The 14,990-nt window shown below is 49.2% G+C and overlaps 1 protein-coding gene across 1 annotated transcript in view; it reads right to left on the bottom strand.

Annotated features, from left to right (window-relative positions):
* Positions 1–14,990, bottom strand: part of CCDC180 (coiled-coil domain containing 180) — a 67,030-nt gene that overhangs the window by 8,614 nt on the left and 43,426 nt on the right. The window contains exons 26-37 of the mRNA XM_027550214.1: positions 14,259–14,439; positions 13,210–13,356; positions 12,443–12,587; positions 12,137–12,253; positions 10,802–10,900; positions 9,496–9,615; positions 7,727–7,899; positions 7,416–7,471; positions 7,221–7,299; positions 5,426–5,500; positions 1,797–1,863; positions 1,001–1,142 (exon numbers count right to left, since the gene is read on the bottom strand). Of these exons, the coding sequence (XP_027406015.1) occupies positions 1,001–1,142; positions 1,797–1,863; positions 5,426–5,500; positions 7,221–7,299; positions 7,416–7,471; positions 7,727–7,899; positions 9,496–9,615; positions 10,802–10,900; positions 12,137–12,253; positions 12,443–12,587; positions 13,210–13,356; positions 14,259–14,439 (1,401 nt within the window). The remainder of the gene's footprint in view (positions 1–1,000; positions 1,143–1,796; positions 1,864–5,425; positions 5,501–7,220; positions 7,300–7,415; positions 7,472–7,726; positions 7,900–9,495; positions 9,616–10,801; positions 10,901–12,136; positions 12,254–12,442; positions 12,588–13,209; positions 13,357–14,258; positions 14,440–14,990) is intronic.

The raw sequence follows: 14,990 nt of genomic DNA, 5'->3' as shown, positions 1-14,990 counted from the left end.
CCCACGCACACAGTAGACACGGTGCAAGGATTCTTCAAACGATTAAACACAGAGGCACCGTATGACCCAGCAATTCTACTCCTAGTTATACACCCAAGAGAAATGAAATCATACATCCACACACAACATGCATGTGAATGTTTAGAGCAGCGCCATGCATAACTGCCAAACGCTGGACACAGCCAAATGTCTATCACTGAACAAATAAACAAACTATGGTATATGCACACTATGGAATATGATTCAGCCATAAAAAGGCTACATGACACTTACTAACACTGGATGAACAGAGAGGAGGTCAGTGGCTGCTGAGGGCTGGGAACATGATAGAGGGACAGAGGTTCTGCAATTCACAGTGGCGATGGTTGCACAACTCTGTGAATATATTAGAATCCACTGAATTGCAGAGTATCTTCCCACTAGCTATCTTACTTACATTTGTGTGCGTGTTCAGTTGCTTGGTCATGTCCGATTCTTTGCGACCCTTTAAATTGTAGCCTGAATTGTAGCAGGCTTCTCTGTCCACAGGATTTCCCAGGCAAGAACACTGGAGTGGGTTGTCATTTCTTCCTCCAGGGGATCTCCCTGACCCAGGGACTGAACCCGCATCTCCTGCACTGCAGGCAGATTCTCACATGGTAGTGTATATATGTCAATCCTAATCTCCCAGTTCATCCCACCCTCCCTTTCCTCCCTATTTCGTTGAGTGAATATCTCAATAAAGCTGTAAAAAATTTTCAAAGAGTGAAACATTTTTAGTGATACAAATCACTATATTTCTCAAGAAAAATCGACTTTTGGCGGGGAGGGCATTGTTTTTTCCCCAGTTAAATCTGATCAAGGTTTTTACCTAATTCTAAGATGTCAGTTTTTCACAGGGAGGCTCTTCTGCCTCATGTGACCTCCAGGTCAGGAGGGCATCATTCTGGCTGTGAGTGGCCACCCCCTTTCTGTAGCCCCACCTGCCACCTGCCTATGGTGATCACCTGGCCACACCTACCTATGAGGCAGGAGTTGTAGTAATCGTCTGTCTGGCTGTGGTACTCCAGGATCTTTTTGCAGATGTTCTCCGCACACTGGTCGAAGGTTTCGTACATGCAGTCGGGCCTGGTGACTGAGCGTTTCTCTTTGCGGTAAAACTCCTACGGGAGAGGGTTGACAGTGTGGGTACCAGACCCCTCTCCAGGGGCTCTGGCCCAAGATCCTGGCATCCTCCTCTGTGCTCTCCTCACCCCTTGGTCTTCTCAACTGCTGTCCCTCACACTGGGGTCTCTCCTCCTCCCTGTCTGTCCTTGTCACCACTGTCAGTGTCCTAGGGCTACGCGAGGCACAAGCAAGTCAATGGTAAAAGTCTATGCATCCTTCACGACTAAGATGGGTCTTCCACCCATGAGACCAAGAACTTTCTATGGAGTGCCAAGCTGGGCCACTAACACAGATGACCCAGAGCTCTGCTCCAAAGACTCACACCCAGGGGTGCCATCACATGTCATTCTTGGCTGGGTGCTGGCCACTCAGGGACAGAGACCAGGCTTGTCCCTGGTATTGGGTACGCTAAATATCTGACACACAGGACCCAAGAAAGGTTTGGTGGCTGAATACATGGGTAATGGATGAGCTTTAATTCTAGGATGGAAAACACCACACAAGGTGACAGAAGCTGGGTAGCTATGGTCACGGGGGCTGTAGTCCCCTTTATTCAGTTTCACCCAAAGGTCATTACTGGCAGAAGAGGGGGGAGAGCCCACTGGGGGCATGTGGCCAGCAGATGGCAGAAGGGCAGGCAGGGCCCTCACCTCTGCGACCGCCAGCAGGTGCTCGTTGCTCTCCCAGAGCAGGCTCAGGACGATGCCTTTAAAATCCCTGCAACACACAGGAGGCAGATCCCTGAGAGGGCTTGTCTAATCACACTAAATGGTGTGGACAAGACCATACGGACACAACATTCCGAGTACTCAGCAGCCCAGCCAGAACTGGACTTGGACAACTTGGGATGCCCAAGCATGCTCCCACCTCGTATTTCTACTTGTCTAGTTGAATGCCTCTTGCTTGCGCCAAGCTGTGTTTGGCCCCTTCCAAGTGTCTCTGTTCTCTTTTGTTCCTCATTACTCCTTGGAATTACTCACTCTTGCCACAGGGCCACTGCTCACACTGATTCCTCTCCAGGGAACACAAATAACTTTCCTCTTGGTTACATTTGCTTTTCCTCTGGCCCTGGCTCAGTGGCAATCCCTGACTGCCTCGTTCTAATGCCCTGAGCAGCTCTCAGCTTTATAGCCTCCCCACTGGGGCTCTGGGGATTGACATGTGTGACTGGCTGATTGATTAACCCCATCTCTCCTACAGTGTGTCTGTTTTCGTTCACCACAGAATCCCCTGTCCAGTGCCTGCACCTGTCAGTGTCTCTGTCTTGGTTGAGAGAAGAAAGAATGATTTCTTATAAATATTAATCAAATGAGCAGGACTGCCTGTAGGACCAAACATCCTCTTTCTGATACATCTGGCCTTTAGGCTGACTGTGCACACCAGGTGCTTTACTGAACAAAACTGCCCAGATCTAGCGAATATTCCTGTCAGTAAGGTCAACTGTCTCAATACCAAGAGTGAAATAAGGGACTGATGTGTTAGAACCGCACATACCTGGAGGACAACTATTTTTTCAAAATTTCTGTAAAGTGATGCAGTGACTGTTTTACACACACATCATTTTTGACCAGTTTCTAAAATATATGTATATATATTTTTAAATTCCCTCAAATAAAAAAAAAATGGAGAAGAAAATGGCAACCCCCTCCAGTATTCTTGCCTGGAGAATCCCATGGACAGAGGAGCCTGGCAGGCTACAGTCCATGGGCTTGCAAAGAGTCAGACACAACTTAGAGACTAAACCACCACCAAACTAAAAAAAGGGACTTCTCTGGTGGTCCAGTGGTTAAGACCCTGTTCTTCCACTGCAGGAGGCACAGGTCCAATTCCCTGTTGGGGAACTAAGATCCTGCATGCCTCTTGGCCAAAAAACATGTGTGTGTGTGTGTGTGTGTGTGTGTGTGTGATGTGCTCTTTCATTTACAAATTCACTCATCATAATTAAAGAAAATCAGAAATAAGCTGAAAAGCAAGATGGAAAAATTAATGCTAACATTTACTGTATTTCCTTCTGCTGATGTTTAAATTGGTTTGGAATTAGGTTCTTGTGCTTTTTACATTCCGCGCCCTTTAAAGTGTTCCCCCTACATTATGCTATCATTTTAAATGGCTGTGTAACACCACTGGGTATGTATGTACTGTGTTTACAATCCCCTACTTTTGGACTTTAGGTTCCCCCCCATTTTTAGCTAGGATAAAAAGCATTGCATGGTACATCTTCATGCAAATGTTTCCTTCCTGAGAGATGGTTTCTTTGGGAGAGGGACCCATGGAGCTGCACAAAAGGTATAATTCATGGCTTTCACCACTACTTTTCCCAACCCTTTCTAGGAAGAGAGTTTGCTCTCTGTTGACTTTGACAAAAGTTATCAAAGAACCTGAGAAGAATATCAGGTTCTTCTATATGCGTTCACTATACTTTTCCCAATTTCTGTTGCATGACTCATGCTTCTGGCATGGCTTTATTAAGGATAATGTGGAACTTTATTGGCTTCTTGGGAAAACAAGATCTCCCTAAACTGGCTCCTCTAAGACCTCTCCCTCCCCGCCCGCACCCCCCCACCCCGCCATCAACACCTCTGCTCTTTCTTCCCCATTTTGCCACCTCCCACCTTCCCTTCAGTTGCCTGGTTTCCTCTGATATGTCCCCCTCTAAAGCGCTACCTCCTCCATCTCTCTGTTCTTCCTGTCAGACCTCTCCCTTCCCACTCCAGCCCTCAACTCCCTACAGCTGCCTGAACTAACTTTAGGCCCCTGACCCTATCAAGGCTCTCAAGGGACTGAGGCACTCCTGAAAGCAACTGCCTGAGGCTAAAGGGGAAAACAGGCTAGTGAGAAGCATGCAGGACATTTCACCCACTCATATGTGCTCTAGAATTCAAAAACTCTTAAAATTATTTATGTGAGTTCAACAAAAAATTGTCCTTCTTGCGATGGGACATAATTGGAAACACTGATAGATAAAAGAGGCTTTGACTGAAATGTCATATGGACAGCAATGTATAAGATCGGACATGATCAAACATTTTAAAGAAACTAAGGTTGACTTGATGGGGACGATGCTTTTAAGTCCTCTTTGGAAAATCAACCTGGCACCTGGTTTATGGGGTTCCCAACTTCATAGGTGGGTAAGGAAAACCTTACAGTATGGTGGGGACCTTAAGAAGAGAGGATTTCATCCAAATCTATAGGTACTCTGGGTGAAATCTGACTTGTCTTCCTAGTCTCAAGAGGCTTTTAAGAGTCTAATCTGAGATTCTTTATGAAAAGTTCCAGCAATGCAAACATAAAAGTTTTGGCGATCAGTTACCACTCTTGCTGCATTTATGTAAATAATCAGGCCAAATCTAAAGAGACCAGACTTGTTTCATAAACAAGAATCAAAAATAAGGGCAACAGAAATTTTACATTTCAATAACTATAGCACTCTCTCGTGATTAGTAAATCCTAACCCTATTTGTTAGCTTTGAGGATTCATGACTTCCCTGGAAACTGGACCAGATCTTGCCATCACGCATATTTTGTCAATTCTTATCAAATCTCAACTCTTCTGCTGTTGTTTAGTCACTGAGTCACGTCTGAGTCTTTTGTGACCTCATTTGAGGACTGTAGCCCACCAGGCATCTCTGTCCACGGGATTTCTCAGGCAAGAATATTGGAGTGGGCTGCCATTCCCTTCTCCAGGCTCAATTCTTCTAGCCTCCTTTATATCTGGCTACAACTCCTCATATTAATATTTCTAATTTTTCTCCCACCCTCCTGACTTTATGTCACTGAGAACTGAACCCTAAATGTCTAGGTCCCTGTTGGGACTTGCAATTGTTCTATAGCTGGCTTTTCCTCCAGGATCCAAAGAAGCCCTGCCAGGTGGAACTGGGTGATGGGCAACTGGAATGCCAGGAGCTGCTCCCAAGTGGGCCACTCTGGGGCTTCAGGCCCCATGTCTATAAAGCTCCTTGACTGGCTGCCCTACGACCAAGCCGCAAGAGATGGAGCAGGTGCCCTTTAATAAACAAAAGGTGACTGAACAGAAATAAACAGATTGTTCAAAGGAAAGAAGAATGTCTTCTTGATGAATGCCTAAATTTGGTGAAAATGTCTCTCAATAAATTTATGTGAAATAGGCTGAGACAAACAGACCTTGGCCCTTACCAGTCCCCTCGCAGACCTGCTTTGTCCCTCTCCAGCTTATTTTCCCCTCAGTGGAGTCAGATTTAGCTGCCAAGTGACAAAGATGACAGGTTAAAATGGAGTTAAAGGAAATGGCATTGACACTTACTCCGCTGGAGGAGGCTTGTCACCGAGCACCTGGTACTTTCTATCCAGTCGGTTGGGCTTGGTGTACCGCGTGACGCTGTGGGGCAAAGGTGGGTTAATGCTCTGCAAGCTGGAGACAGACACAAGCAGATCTGAGTCTGTGGGAGCCCTACCCAGACCTGCCTGTGCAGCCCAGCCCTTCAAGCTGCTGCCCCACCCCTTGACAGCTCTGCACGCAGCCTTATAGTAGGGATGGAGCCCTACCCGCTGAAACCCACACAAGGCCGGGGGGAGGGACAGAGGGGCTCCAGCCTCGAAAGTAGAATCCTTGCTTCCCTGTGGTGAGGACCCAAAGAAACACAGGTTGAGAGGTGCAGGTAGGGATGCCAAATTTTCAAATAAAAGCACATATTAAATTTGAATTTCTTAACACATTATAAACCAACTATACTTCAATAACATAAATTTTTAAATAAACTTGAATTTCATATAAGCAATAAGCAATTTTTCACATACACACCATGTATTATTTGGGACATACTCATATTAAAAAATGTGTTGTTTTTCTGAAACTCAAATGTAACTGGACATCCTGAATTTTCATCTGGCAGCCTTAGCAGCATGTATATTTCACTGGCAACCACTGAGAGATTGATTATACAAATGGAAAATGGCTATACCATATATAAATAGAGAACCCTGGCTGATAAGCTGTAACAACCGGCCTAGGACACCAAGCCCTTAGCTACAATAAACAATTCAGGAAGCCCGCCTGCTGGAAGTCAGACTTGCAGGAAGACAACTGTTATCTTTAGTAACAATCCAGGAAGCCAATAATACCCCCTGTAACAATCAACCCCACAGGGCCAGGACCTGCTCAGTACCTGACAGCTCCCTTAGATTCTGTCCCTGCCTCCGATTCAGAACGAACAAGTCAAATACATACCCCTAACCATCACACAGGATGCCGACTGCTCTTGGGCCTCCTCCAGCCTTCCCAGGGCAGCCACCACCAACAGGGCACATCTGAAGCCTTCCCTTTTCTCCACTACACCCCTTTCCCACTCCCTTGCCTGCCTTTGTGTCTCTGCTAAAACGGAAGTGAGAGTGGCTGATTCCCTGGTTGTAGCAAGCTCTGCATAGTCTTTGCTTTTCCGATTTGGTTGGTCTTTATTTCCACACTGCAGATGGCAGGCCTGTTCAAAAAGACTTTCTGGATGTACGCAAAGCAGGAATCTCTTCAGTGTCACTTCTTCAAAACCAATAATTAAACTAGGTCAATAATGGCTCATCAAAGACTCAGAAAGTCAGGTCAGCCCTGTGGCTTCTGTCATCCACCTTCTATAAAATCGGTGTCAGGGGCCATCCAGGGCCCATGCTCACTGAGCCATGAGTCTAACGACCCTGACAGGGCATAGTGGGCAGAACACATGGCCAGGATGCAGAGACCCAGAGCTCCCAAGACTCCGTGATGTCATCCAAGGAATGCCACCTCCAAGGTCATGCCCTCTGACAGACACAGTGTGTATGGGATGTAGCTGTCACTGTGGCTAACCACCCAACGCCCTACAGGTTCTTAGGGTGGAGGGCTGTGAGAGTCAAGCCACTGGGCAGGGATGAGAATAGACCTGTCTAAAGCTGGCTTTGGATTTGGCCCCTTGCAGGGTCCCAACTTGGAAGGTCCCTATTTGGAGAGTCTGTGAGCACAGGAGACACATTCTGAGGACATGGGCTGGCAAAGGGTAGCCTCTGGCCTCCATCTGGGGGTCGGGGTTGAGTCTGGGGAGGGGAGACTGCAGGCAGCCTGGCCTCTCTACCTTGCTACCGAGGTGGCACTGGCGATGGACAAGTCCTTCTTCAAGGAGTGCTCTGCTCGGTTCCGGAGTCGCCTCAAGGCTTTGGGTGATGGGTACCCAGGAGAACAACAGAGGATCCAAGGTGAGGAGGGACCAGGTGGCACCCCCAGCTACCCCACTGTCAGCACCTGAATCCACAGGCCTGTCTGCCCCTACCTGTCTGGGACCGTTCTTTGTCACACTGAAGGGTTGAGGACTTTGAGTCAGGAAACCTGAAACCAAAGGAAAGGATGTGAGCTTTTCCCCAATGACCAAGAGGATGGCTCAGGCCAGGCACTGGGCACCATCCTGGTTAACCCACAATGCCACATGAATCTGCCCAATCGTGAGCTCCACTTCAGAGGAGGAAGCTGAGGCTCTGAGGGGAGAAAGAAGCCCCTGCACAAGGTCACAGCTGTTAGGGTGGGCTCACATGGGGACTGGCCCCTGAAGGCTTGGGCCCCACTGTTCACACCCGGGCCACTCACTGCAGGATCCTCTTGACCACCTCCACAGCTGGGTCTTCAATCATGGACTTCCCCATGCGGCTTGGCTGGGCAAAGGACTCAGGGGTGACCATGTCTACCTTAGCCTCTTCTTCATAGACTTCTGAAGATAACAAGATGTCACTATCTACCTCCAGGTCAGTCAAGACGTTGTCCTGCAGGCCAAAGAGCAGGGCCTGAGTGTGGGTGTCAGGGAGGCAGGCAGGCTGGGTTCCCATCCCAGGTGCTGCAGGCTGACCACGTTGAGCCTCTCTCGCCCCTTCTGTGAAGCAGCAGGGATCATATATACCTTAGACGGCCATTCATTCATTCATTCATGTGTGCATGCCGAGACCTTCAGAAGTATTTCTTGAGTGCCTGCTTTCTGCAAGGCTCTCCCTGGGCCTGGGACACAGGGTAAAGGGGCCACATGTGACTCTTATCCTCATGGAGCTTACAGTCTGGTCAGAGAGACAAGACATTTAATATGGACTTCTACAAATAAATGGTCAAGTTGGGGCTAGTGCAATGAAAACAAAGTTACAGCATCTTCCCTGAGGCTGAGAGTCATGAACTGGGCTACTCACCGATGTGCCCCGGTGGTGTTTTTGAGCAAAGGACAAGTAAACAAATGAGTGCATGGATAAGTGCGTGGCCACCCCCACCTTGAGTTGGAGAAACAGTGAGTGAGGGACCCACCATGAGCCCCACCATGAGCACTTAGTTGAGCTATGCCCTGTTTTATTTTGTGTCTTGGCTGCACTGTAAACCCTAGAGGGAAGGACCCCAGCAGGACTCCTGAGTTCCGTCTCGTGGGGCTCAGTACTGTTGGTGTGATGAAAGCTTAGTGCTGGCAGCACAGCAGGAAGATCCTCCCCACAGAAGGAAGGGCTGGTCCAAAGCATGGCAGTGAGAGGCGGGGCCTGAGGGTGGTCAGAGCACAACTCGAGGGGCATCCACTTATGCTGCCATCGGCTCTATGACAGGTCCTCCTGGAAGCTGGTTGAGACCTCTCGTGAAAGCTTGGTGAGAGAGGTTGAGTGTGGGGTGAGGGTGACAGGCTCTGTCCTCTTGGAGCACACAGTCTAGGGGAGACAGCTCCTAAAAGGGGGACCTCACTGAATGGTCTATGGGTTCACGAAGAAGTAGAACATGCCACAGGGGTCAGGAGATGCTGGCCCAAACTAGTGGGTGAGTGAAGGCCTGGGGGCAAGTGAGCTCGTAGGGGGACCAGAGAAATGAAGGGGTCAAGGAAGGCCTGGTAACGATCTGGATCTTATCCTGAGGACAGGAGAGGGACACGGGCAGACTGGCCTTCTCCAAGAGGCCTGGCTGCAGCTCAGGGAACGGATCATAGGGGGAAGTAAGAGGATCAGGACAGGATCAGGATCTTTTGCACAGATGGGGGGCTTGGACAAGGTAGTGGGGGTGGAATGGGGAGAAGCCGGTGGCTGCTAATAGGAGCGGGTGGGAAGGAAGAGGCTGAGAGGTGAGACTTCCCTGAGAGCTGAGGGCCCTGATGGGGTGGGGAGGTGCTGCCAGGAGGTGATGGATCTCCGAAGGGACCAGTGCAGGGAAGTGGCCCATCTGGGATGTGAACCCAGATCTGACTCCACAGTCTGTGGCCTTTCTAAGGCATCCCTGCAGGCCTGATGTCCAGCAGGGGCCTGGGAGGTCTCTCCCTGGGATCTGCTGAACCCTGTGGGATACCTGTGAGCCCAGCCCCCCAGCTCAGATGCTCTTCACCATGGCTGCCCCATCCCATTCCTTACAGGAAAGGCCAGGTGAGTCATGGATAACATGTCCAGCTTGCAGTTGAGATACTCAATCCTTTGGCTCAGTTTTTCTTTCCAAGTTCGAATAAGGCCAAGGAGGTCTTCTGTGCTCACTACCTAGTGAGAAAATGGAGGGAAAAAGCCACAGGAAGCAGGCTGCAGGTGGGCAGGCTGACTCCATGTGGACTGCGGGAACCGGCTGGCTGGTGAGGACACCTCTTGGATCCAGGGAGGCCCCCCTCTTGCAGGGAGGGCCCTGGAGGAATGAGGAGCCCTGGGCCAGCTCTCTTGGGTGACTCTACTGGGCCGCGGGTCCTTCCTCGATGGGGCATCAGGAGTACTATTCCTGGTTCTATGGGTTTGTTCTGAGCCAATGGTTTAAACTTACTTGACTTCCTTGGTGGCTCAGAGTATAGGTAAAGAATCTGCCTGCAGTGCAGGAGACCCGGGTTTCGTCCCTGGGTCAGGAAGATCCCCTGGGGAAGGGCAGGGCAACCCACTCCAATTTTCTTGCCTGGAGAATTCCATGGACAGAGGAGCCATGGCCTCAGAGGCCATGAGGTTGCAAAAGAGTCGGACACAACTGAGCAACTGAACAACAACAAACAATGATAAAACTTCAACTCGGTTACTGAAACAAAAGAGAAAAGATCTTCTGGCCAGGACACCAGGTTTACAAGTGCCTGGCTGGGCTGGGGAGAAAAGTACTCAGGGTGGCCAGGACACGCTGGCCACAGGGGTGTCACGGGGGACAGAGACATGCACTAGAGGCAGGAGAACAAGCAAGTCAACGAGGTAAACATGCAGAGACCTGCTTGGCTGATCAGGGCCTGGCAGGCACTTAGAACCTCACTTCTCTCAGACTTCATTCCAATTTGGACTTATTACCATTTATATATAGAAAATGGAAGTAACCAGTTTATGCACACTGGTCAAAACAAAGGGAAAATCAAACAAAAGATGGTTGTTCAGAGGGCAGAGTCCTGCTTCCGTTACTCATCCAGGGCTGCATTCTAATTATAAGGAGGGAGGCCTTGCGACATCAGAGTGGGAGGGAGGCCAGACTCAAGCCCCCATGCTCACTGGCCTCAACATGCCTGCCAGGGAGGTGCTGGGGGCCAGGGGCAATGGCTGGTTTCTCTTCTCTTCCTTAATTTCATTCAATAAAACAGAGATGAAGTAGGAAGACTCAGAGGCCCTGCTGGTGGTAGAGAAATCTAGACCACAGATGTGAGTTTATTCCAGTTAACAATTCTAGCATGCATCTTTACTATCCACAGCTTAGCATCTACTGAACACTTACTTGTTTATTCCTTTTTAAGCTTCGGCACATTTCTACCTTGCTTTGAAGCTGTTCTAGAGAAGAATTTAATCCCTCTGTCTGCAAATTGGATTTTGCCACCTAGAAAAACCAGAGGTTCAGAGATTTACTTCCAGAATACTTATTTAGATCAAGAAAAAGCTTAGCAAATCATTATCTCAGAGATGGATTAAATATGAGAAAAATGAAATCGGAGGGAAAATACAAAGCTGTATTAGAAACTAGTCCAATGCAAATTTAAAGGATTTTTTTTTCCTGCCAAATAAATAAGTTTCAAAAATAAAACTGGTGATCCCCATTACTGGTTGAGGGTGTTGGGAGGACACACTCAGGCCCTGTTGATGAGGGGGTATCTGTACAAGCTACCTGGAAAGCACAAAGAGCCTGAAAACACTCCTGCTCTAGCCCAGGAATTCTAGCTCTGGGAGGCACCCTATGGACATCATCAGGGCTTCCAGTGAAGGCATGTCTATCGCACCACTGCGTGTAATAACGTGAAACCCACTAAGAATTCCTCCAAAAAGGAATGGTTAAATAAAAATGGCAACACATTTGGGAGAGAGAAGCCATCAAAGTGATGTTTTTGAAGAAACTTTTCAGCTTAAACAAAGTTTTTACTGCAGCTTAAAAAACTGTAATCAATAGCACCCTTATCCCCACTGCCCTGACCCTCACTCCAGTGCCACCGAGCCCAGCTCATGGGACCCTGCTGAACCAGCCACGGCTCCAGCCTCATTGCACCCCCGCGTTTTCTTCTTTGAGCTCTCTCTCTCTCCTTGGCTCCACCTCCCCCAGGATTTTTTTGATGATGTCTCCAGGACACTGCTCCACACCCTCCTGCCTGGCTGGCTCCTCCTTCTCCATCAAGCCTTGGGAAGCACTACTTCCCCAGTCCAGAGGAAATCCTCTCCTCTATGTCCCCACGCACCTTATGCGGCCCTCTTGTCCTCTGTAGCCCAAATGGCCTGGCACTGCCTGAATTTCCGGTGTCACAGACATGGGTTCACATTTTGGCCCCACAATTTAGGAACATTGTGTTCTTAATGTCTCTCTGCCTCAATTTCTTTGTTTCTAAAACGGGCTAAGAACAGCTCTTGTGAGGACTCATATAATTCATCAAAATAAGCCCACTAAGATGCGTGCTGCATGATAACTCAGTGGATGTTAGAAGCTATTATGGTTTAATCTCTGACTTCCTGGCCGGAGTGCAAGTCCCAGAGGGGCAGAGACCACACTGGTATCCCCAGCATCTGGGACAGTGCCTGGGGTGCAAGTGTGTGATAAACATCCAGCAGATGAAGAACGTATCTGTCCTACCTCGCACTTGAGGTTTACTTGCAAATTTGTCAGCAAGCGCTGGATTTTCTCTATGAAAATAAGGTCCACAGACAGGTTATGGAATTTACTTTCAAACTTGCTGATGAACTCATTAGCCTTAAAGAAAGAGAAAAAAGTAAAGGAATGGGGCTTAATTTGGAACTTTTGGACTGTGGAAGCAGAGGGGGACAGGCCCACCTAATGGGTGGAAAGGGGGCTTGACCGGCCTATTAGGCAGTGAGCAAGGCAACTATGTAACCAGGTGTCACAGGAGTCTGGCTAGAGGTCAGAGTGTGGCCTACTCACCTGGTCCAGGTAATCACTCTCCATCTTTTCCATGTTGATCATGATTAAATTTTCAACAAACTCTATCCGGGCAGCTTCCTTCTCTAGTCGATGACACAGTGAGTCAATTTCTTCAGAAGAGAAGTTGCCTCCCTCTGAAAACAATCTGAAAATAATTTGGGAGAAATAAAAGCCATTGATCAGCCCATTCCACCCATCCCAACTACTGTGGTAGACAAGGCTTTAGATTAAAAGTACAAGATCATGGAAGAAGTTCAAGGACACAAGCAGGGAAACAACCCAAATGTCCATCAAGGGATGAATGGATAAACGCATCCTACACAATGGAATATTACTGAGCTTTAAGAAGGAATGAAATTCTGACCCACGGATAAGCACTGAAGACATTCTGCTAAGCGAAAAAGTCAAGCACACAGAACAAATGTGCTGTGATTTCACTTCTATGAGGCCCCTAGAGTAGTCAAATTCATAGAGACTGAAAATACTAATAGCATAGTGGTTCCCAGTGGCTGAAGAAAGGCTAAACAGGCAGTTAGTGTTTAGAGCTCCAGTTGTGAGGGTGAAAATGTTCTGGAGATGAATGGTGGTGATGGTTGTACAATAACATGAACATACTTAATGCCACTGAACTACACATACAATGGTTAAAATGGACAGATTTACGTTTTGGATATTTTGTCATAATTGAAAAATGAAGAGGCAAACAAGACCACCTCTCAACAGAGAGAGCCCAGAGGCCCACAGGGGGCCCGGATGCTGGCTCCCACCTGCAGTGCTTGATGAACTCAATGTTGGTGTAGCGCAGCTTGCCCATGCTCTCCTCTAGGTACTGGCGGAAGCTGCGCAGGGACACCTGGATGACGTCGACGTAGCTGAGCAGCTCCCGCTGCAGAGTGCTGCTGAGAGTCGCCAGCCTGGGGGACACAGGAGGGCAGGGTGGTGACCTGGGCACGGGAGGGCAGCCTGGGAGATGACTTGAGCACCGTGCCCAGCTGTGCAGTCACCAGAACCATGCCTCTCTTCACTGGGTAGACAAAGAGGCCTTAGAAGGAGGTTCAGAATGCCAGTGTGTGCAGACACAGTGCGGGACTCTCAGTGAGCCGGGTCAGAGGGCACCTCTCTTCAGTCTGGCTCCCGCCACCAAATTGCTAAGAGAATCCCCAGGTCCTCCCCTTAGCACCACCCCCTCTTAACTCCCAGAAATGTGGCTCCTGTGCCCTGGGACTTCCGGAAAGAGCAGCCTGCGGGTTTCCTCTTTACATCCCAGTCTACCCTAACCAGCTGCCTCTTGGGTACCTGACCACTGTACAGACGCCTGTGAAGTTTCCTTACCTGTGACCAGATGGAGGCCTTCCGGGGCCTCACCTCAAACCCCTGAATGGCCTTCCAGGAAACCCTGGTTCTACCCTGAGCACATCCCCACCTGGAGCTGGGCCAGTGCTCCTCTCTGGTGGGAGAATTCTGCCTCCTCCTCACCTCCCTCCATTCCATGCACTAGGGCCTCCTGCAGGAAGCTCGTCCTGATTTCCCTGGGTCTTTCCCACCATGGATATGTCAGGGCCCATCATTTGCATCCCTGCACTCTGACATTTGCACCCTTTTCTCTCTCTGGCTGCTCCCCCACCCCCAGAACCAAGCCCCTGGCCAGATGCGTCACCGTAGCTGGACTCCTACTCTCAGGAAGAGATGAAAATCCTTCTGGAAACCCCGACTCTTCTGCTGTCCACAGCAGATGGGAGGACTGCTTCTCTGAGCACAAGCATCTGGCCAGGGTTCTAGGACTGCCAGGCCATGACTGAGTCCCCAAGACCCTTACTTCTGGCTCTTGGTGGCGTTCAAGAAGATGTGCTCCATGTCAGAAATCTTGCGGCGGAAGTGTTTGCTCTTCAAGTTTTGCTCTTCTTGGAACTGGCAGAACATCATCCTCTCCTTCCTCAGTGTCTCCATCACCCCTGCACAGTGGCTGTTCAGCCGTTCTTGATGAAGCAAGAGCTCAGCTGAAAGAGGACACAGGGGTGGGAGGGCTGAGGTCCTCTGGGACCCTGGGTCAGCTCAGGACAGTGTTCTCCTGGATAGTGACATGCCTTTCCCAGGCTAGCTACAGAGAAGGGACTTTTTAGGCCAAGGCCCAGTCCCCCCCTGCCCTCCCTAGGGCTCAGCCTGGGAGTGGACTCAGATCTCAGGGGAACCAATCTGAGACAGTCCCAGTGTCCTTAATTGGAAAGGAGGCTCTGGTTGGCTGTGAGTGGTAGAAATACCCTGCCTGTAGCAGAAGGGAACAAGGCCTGGGAGCTAGGAGAGCATCTCCCACCCTGGGAGCAGGTGGGATGTTGGGGAGGGCAGGGATTTTGGTGAGAGAGTCTGGGAGCAAAAGGCCAACACAAAGTTTGGCAGTTGGCATCTGACCCTTTATATCAGTGGTTACTCATTTCCAATAAGCCTGGATTATGGCAGACTTTAAGAGCTCCATCATAGGCCTTAAGAGCCAGCAGAGAGCCTTGGGTTACCTCATCTGACCTCCTACTGCGTGGAAGTGGAGGATGTGCTG

The sequence above is a fragment of the Bos indicus x Bos taurus genome, chromosome 8 (genome assembly GCF_003369695.1).
Source record: "Bos indicus x Bos taurus breed Angus x Brahman F1 hybrid chromosome 8, Bos_hybrid_MaternalHap_v2.0, whole genome shotgun sequence".
NCBI lineage: Eukaryota > Metazoa > Chordata > Mammalia > Artiodactyla > Bovidae > Bos > Bos indicus x Bos taurus.
This window is presented reverse-complemented; position numbering and strand designations above follow the sequence as displayed.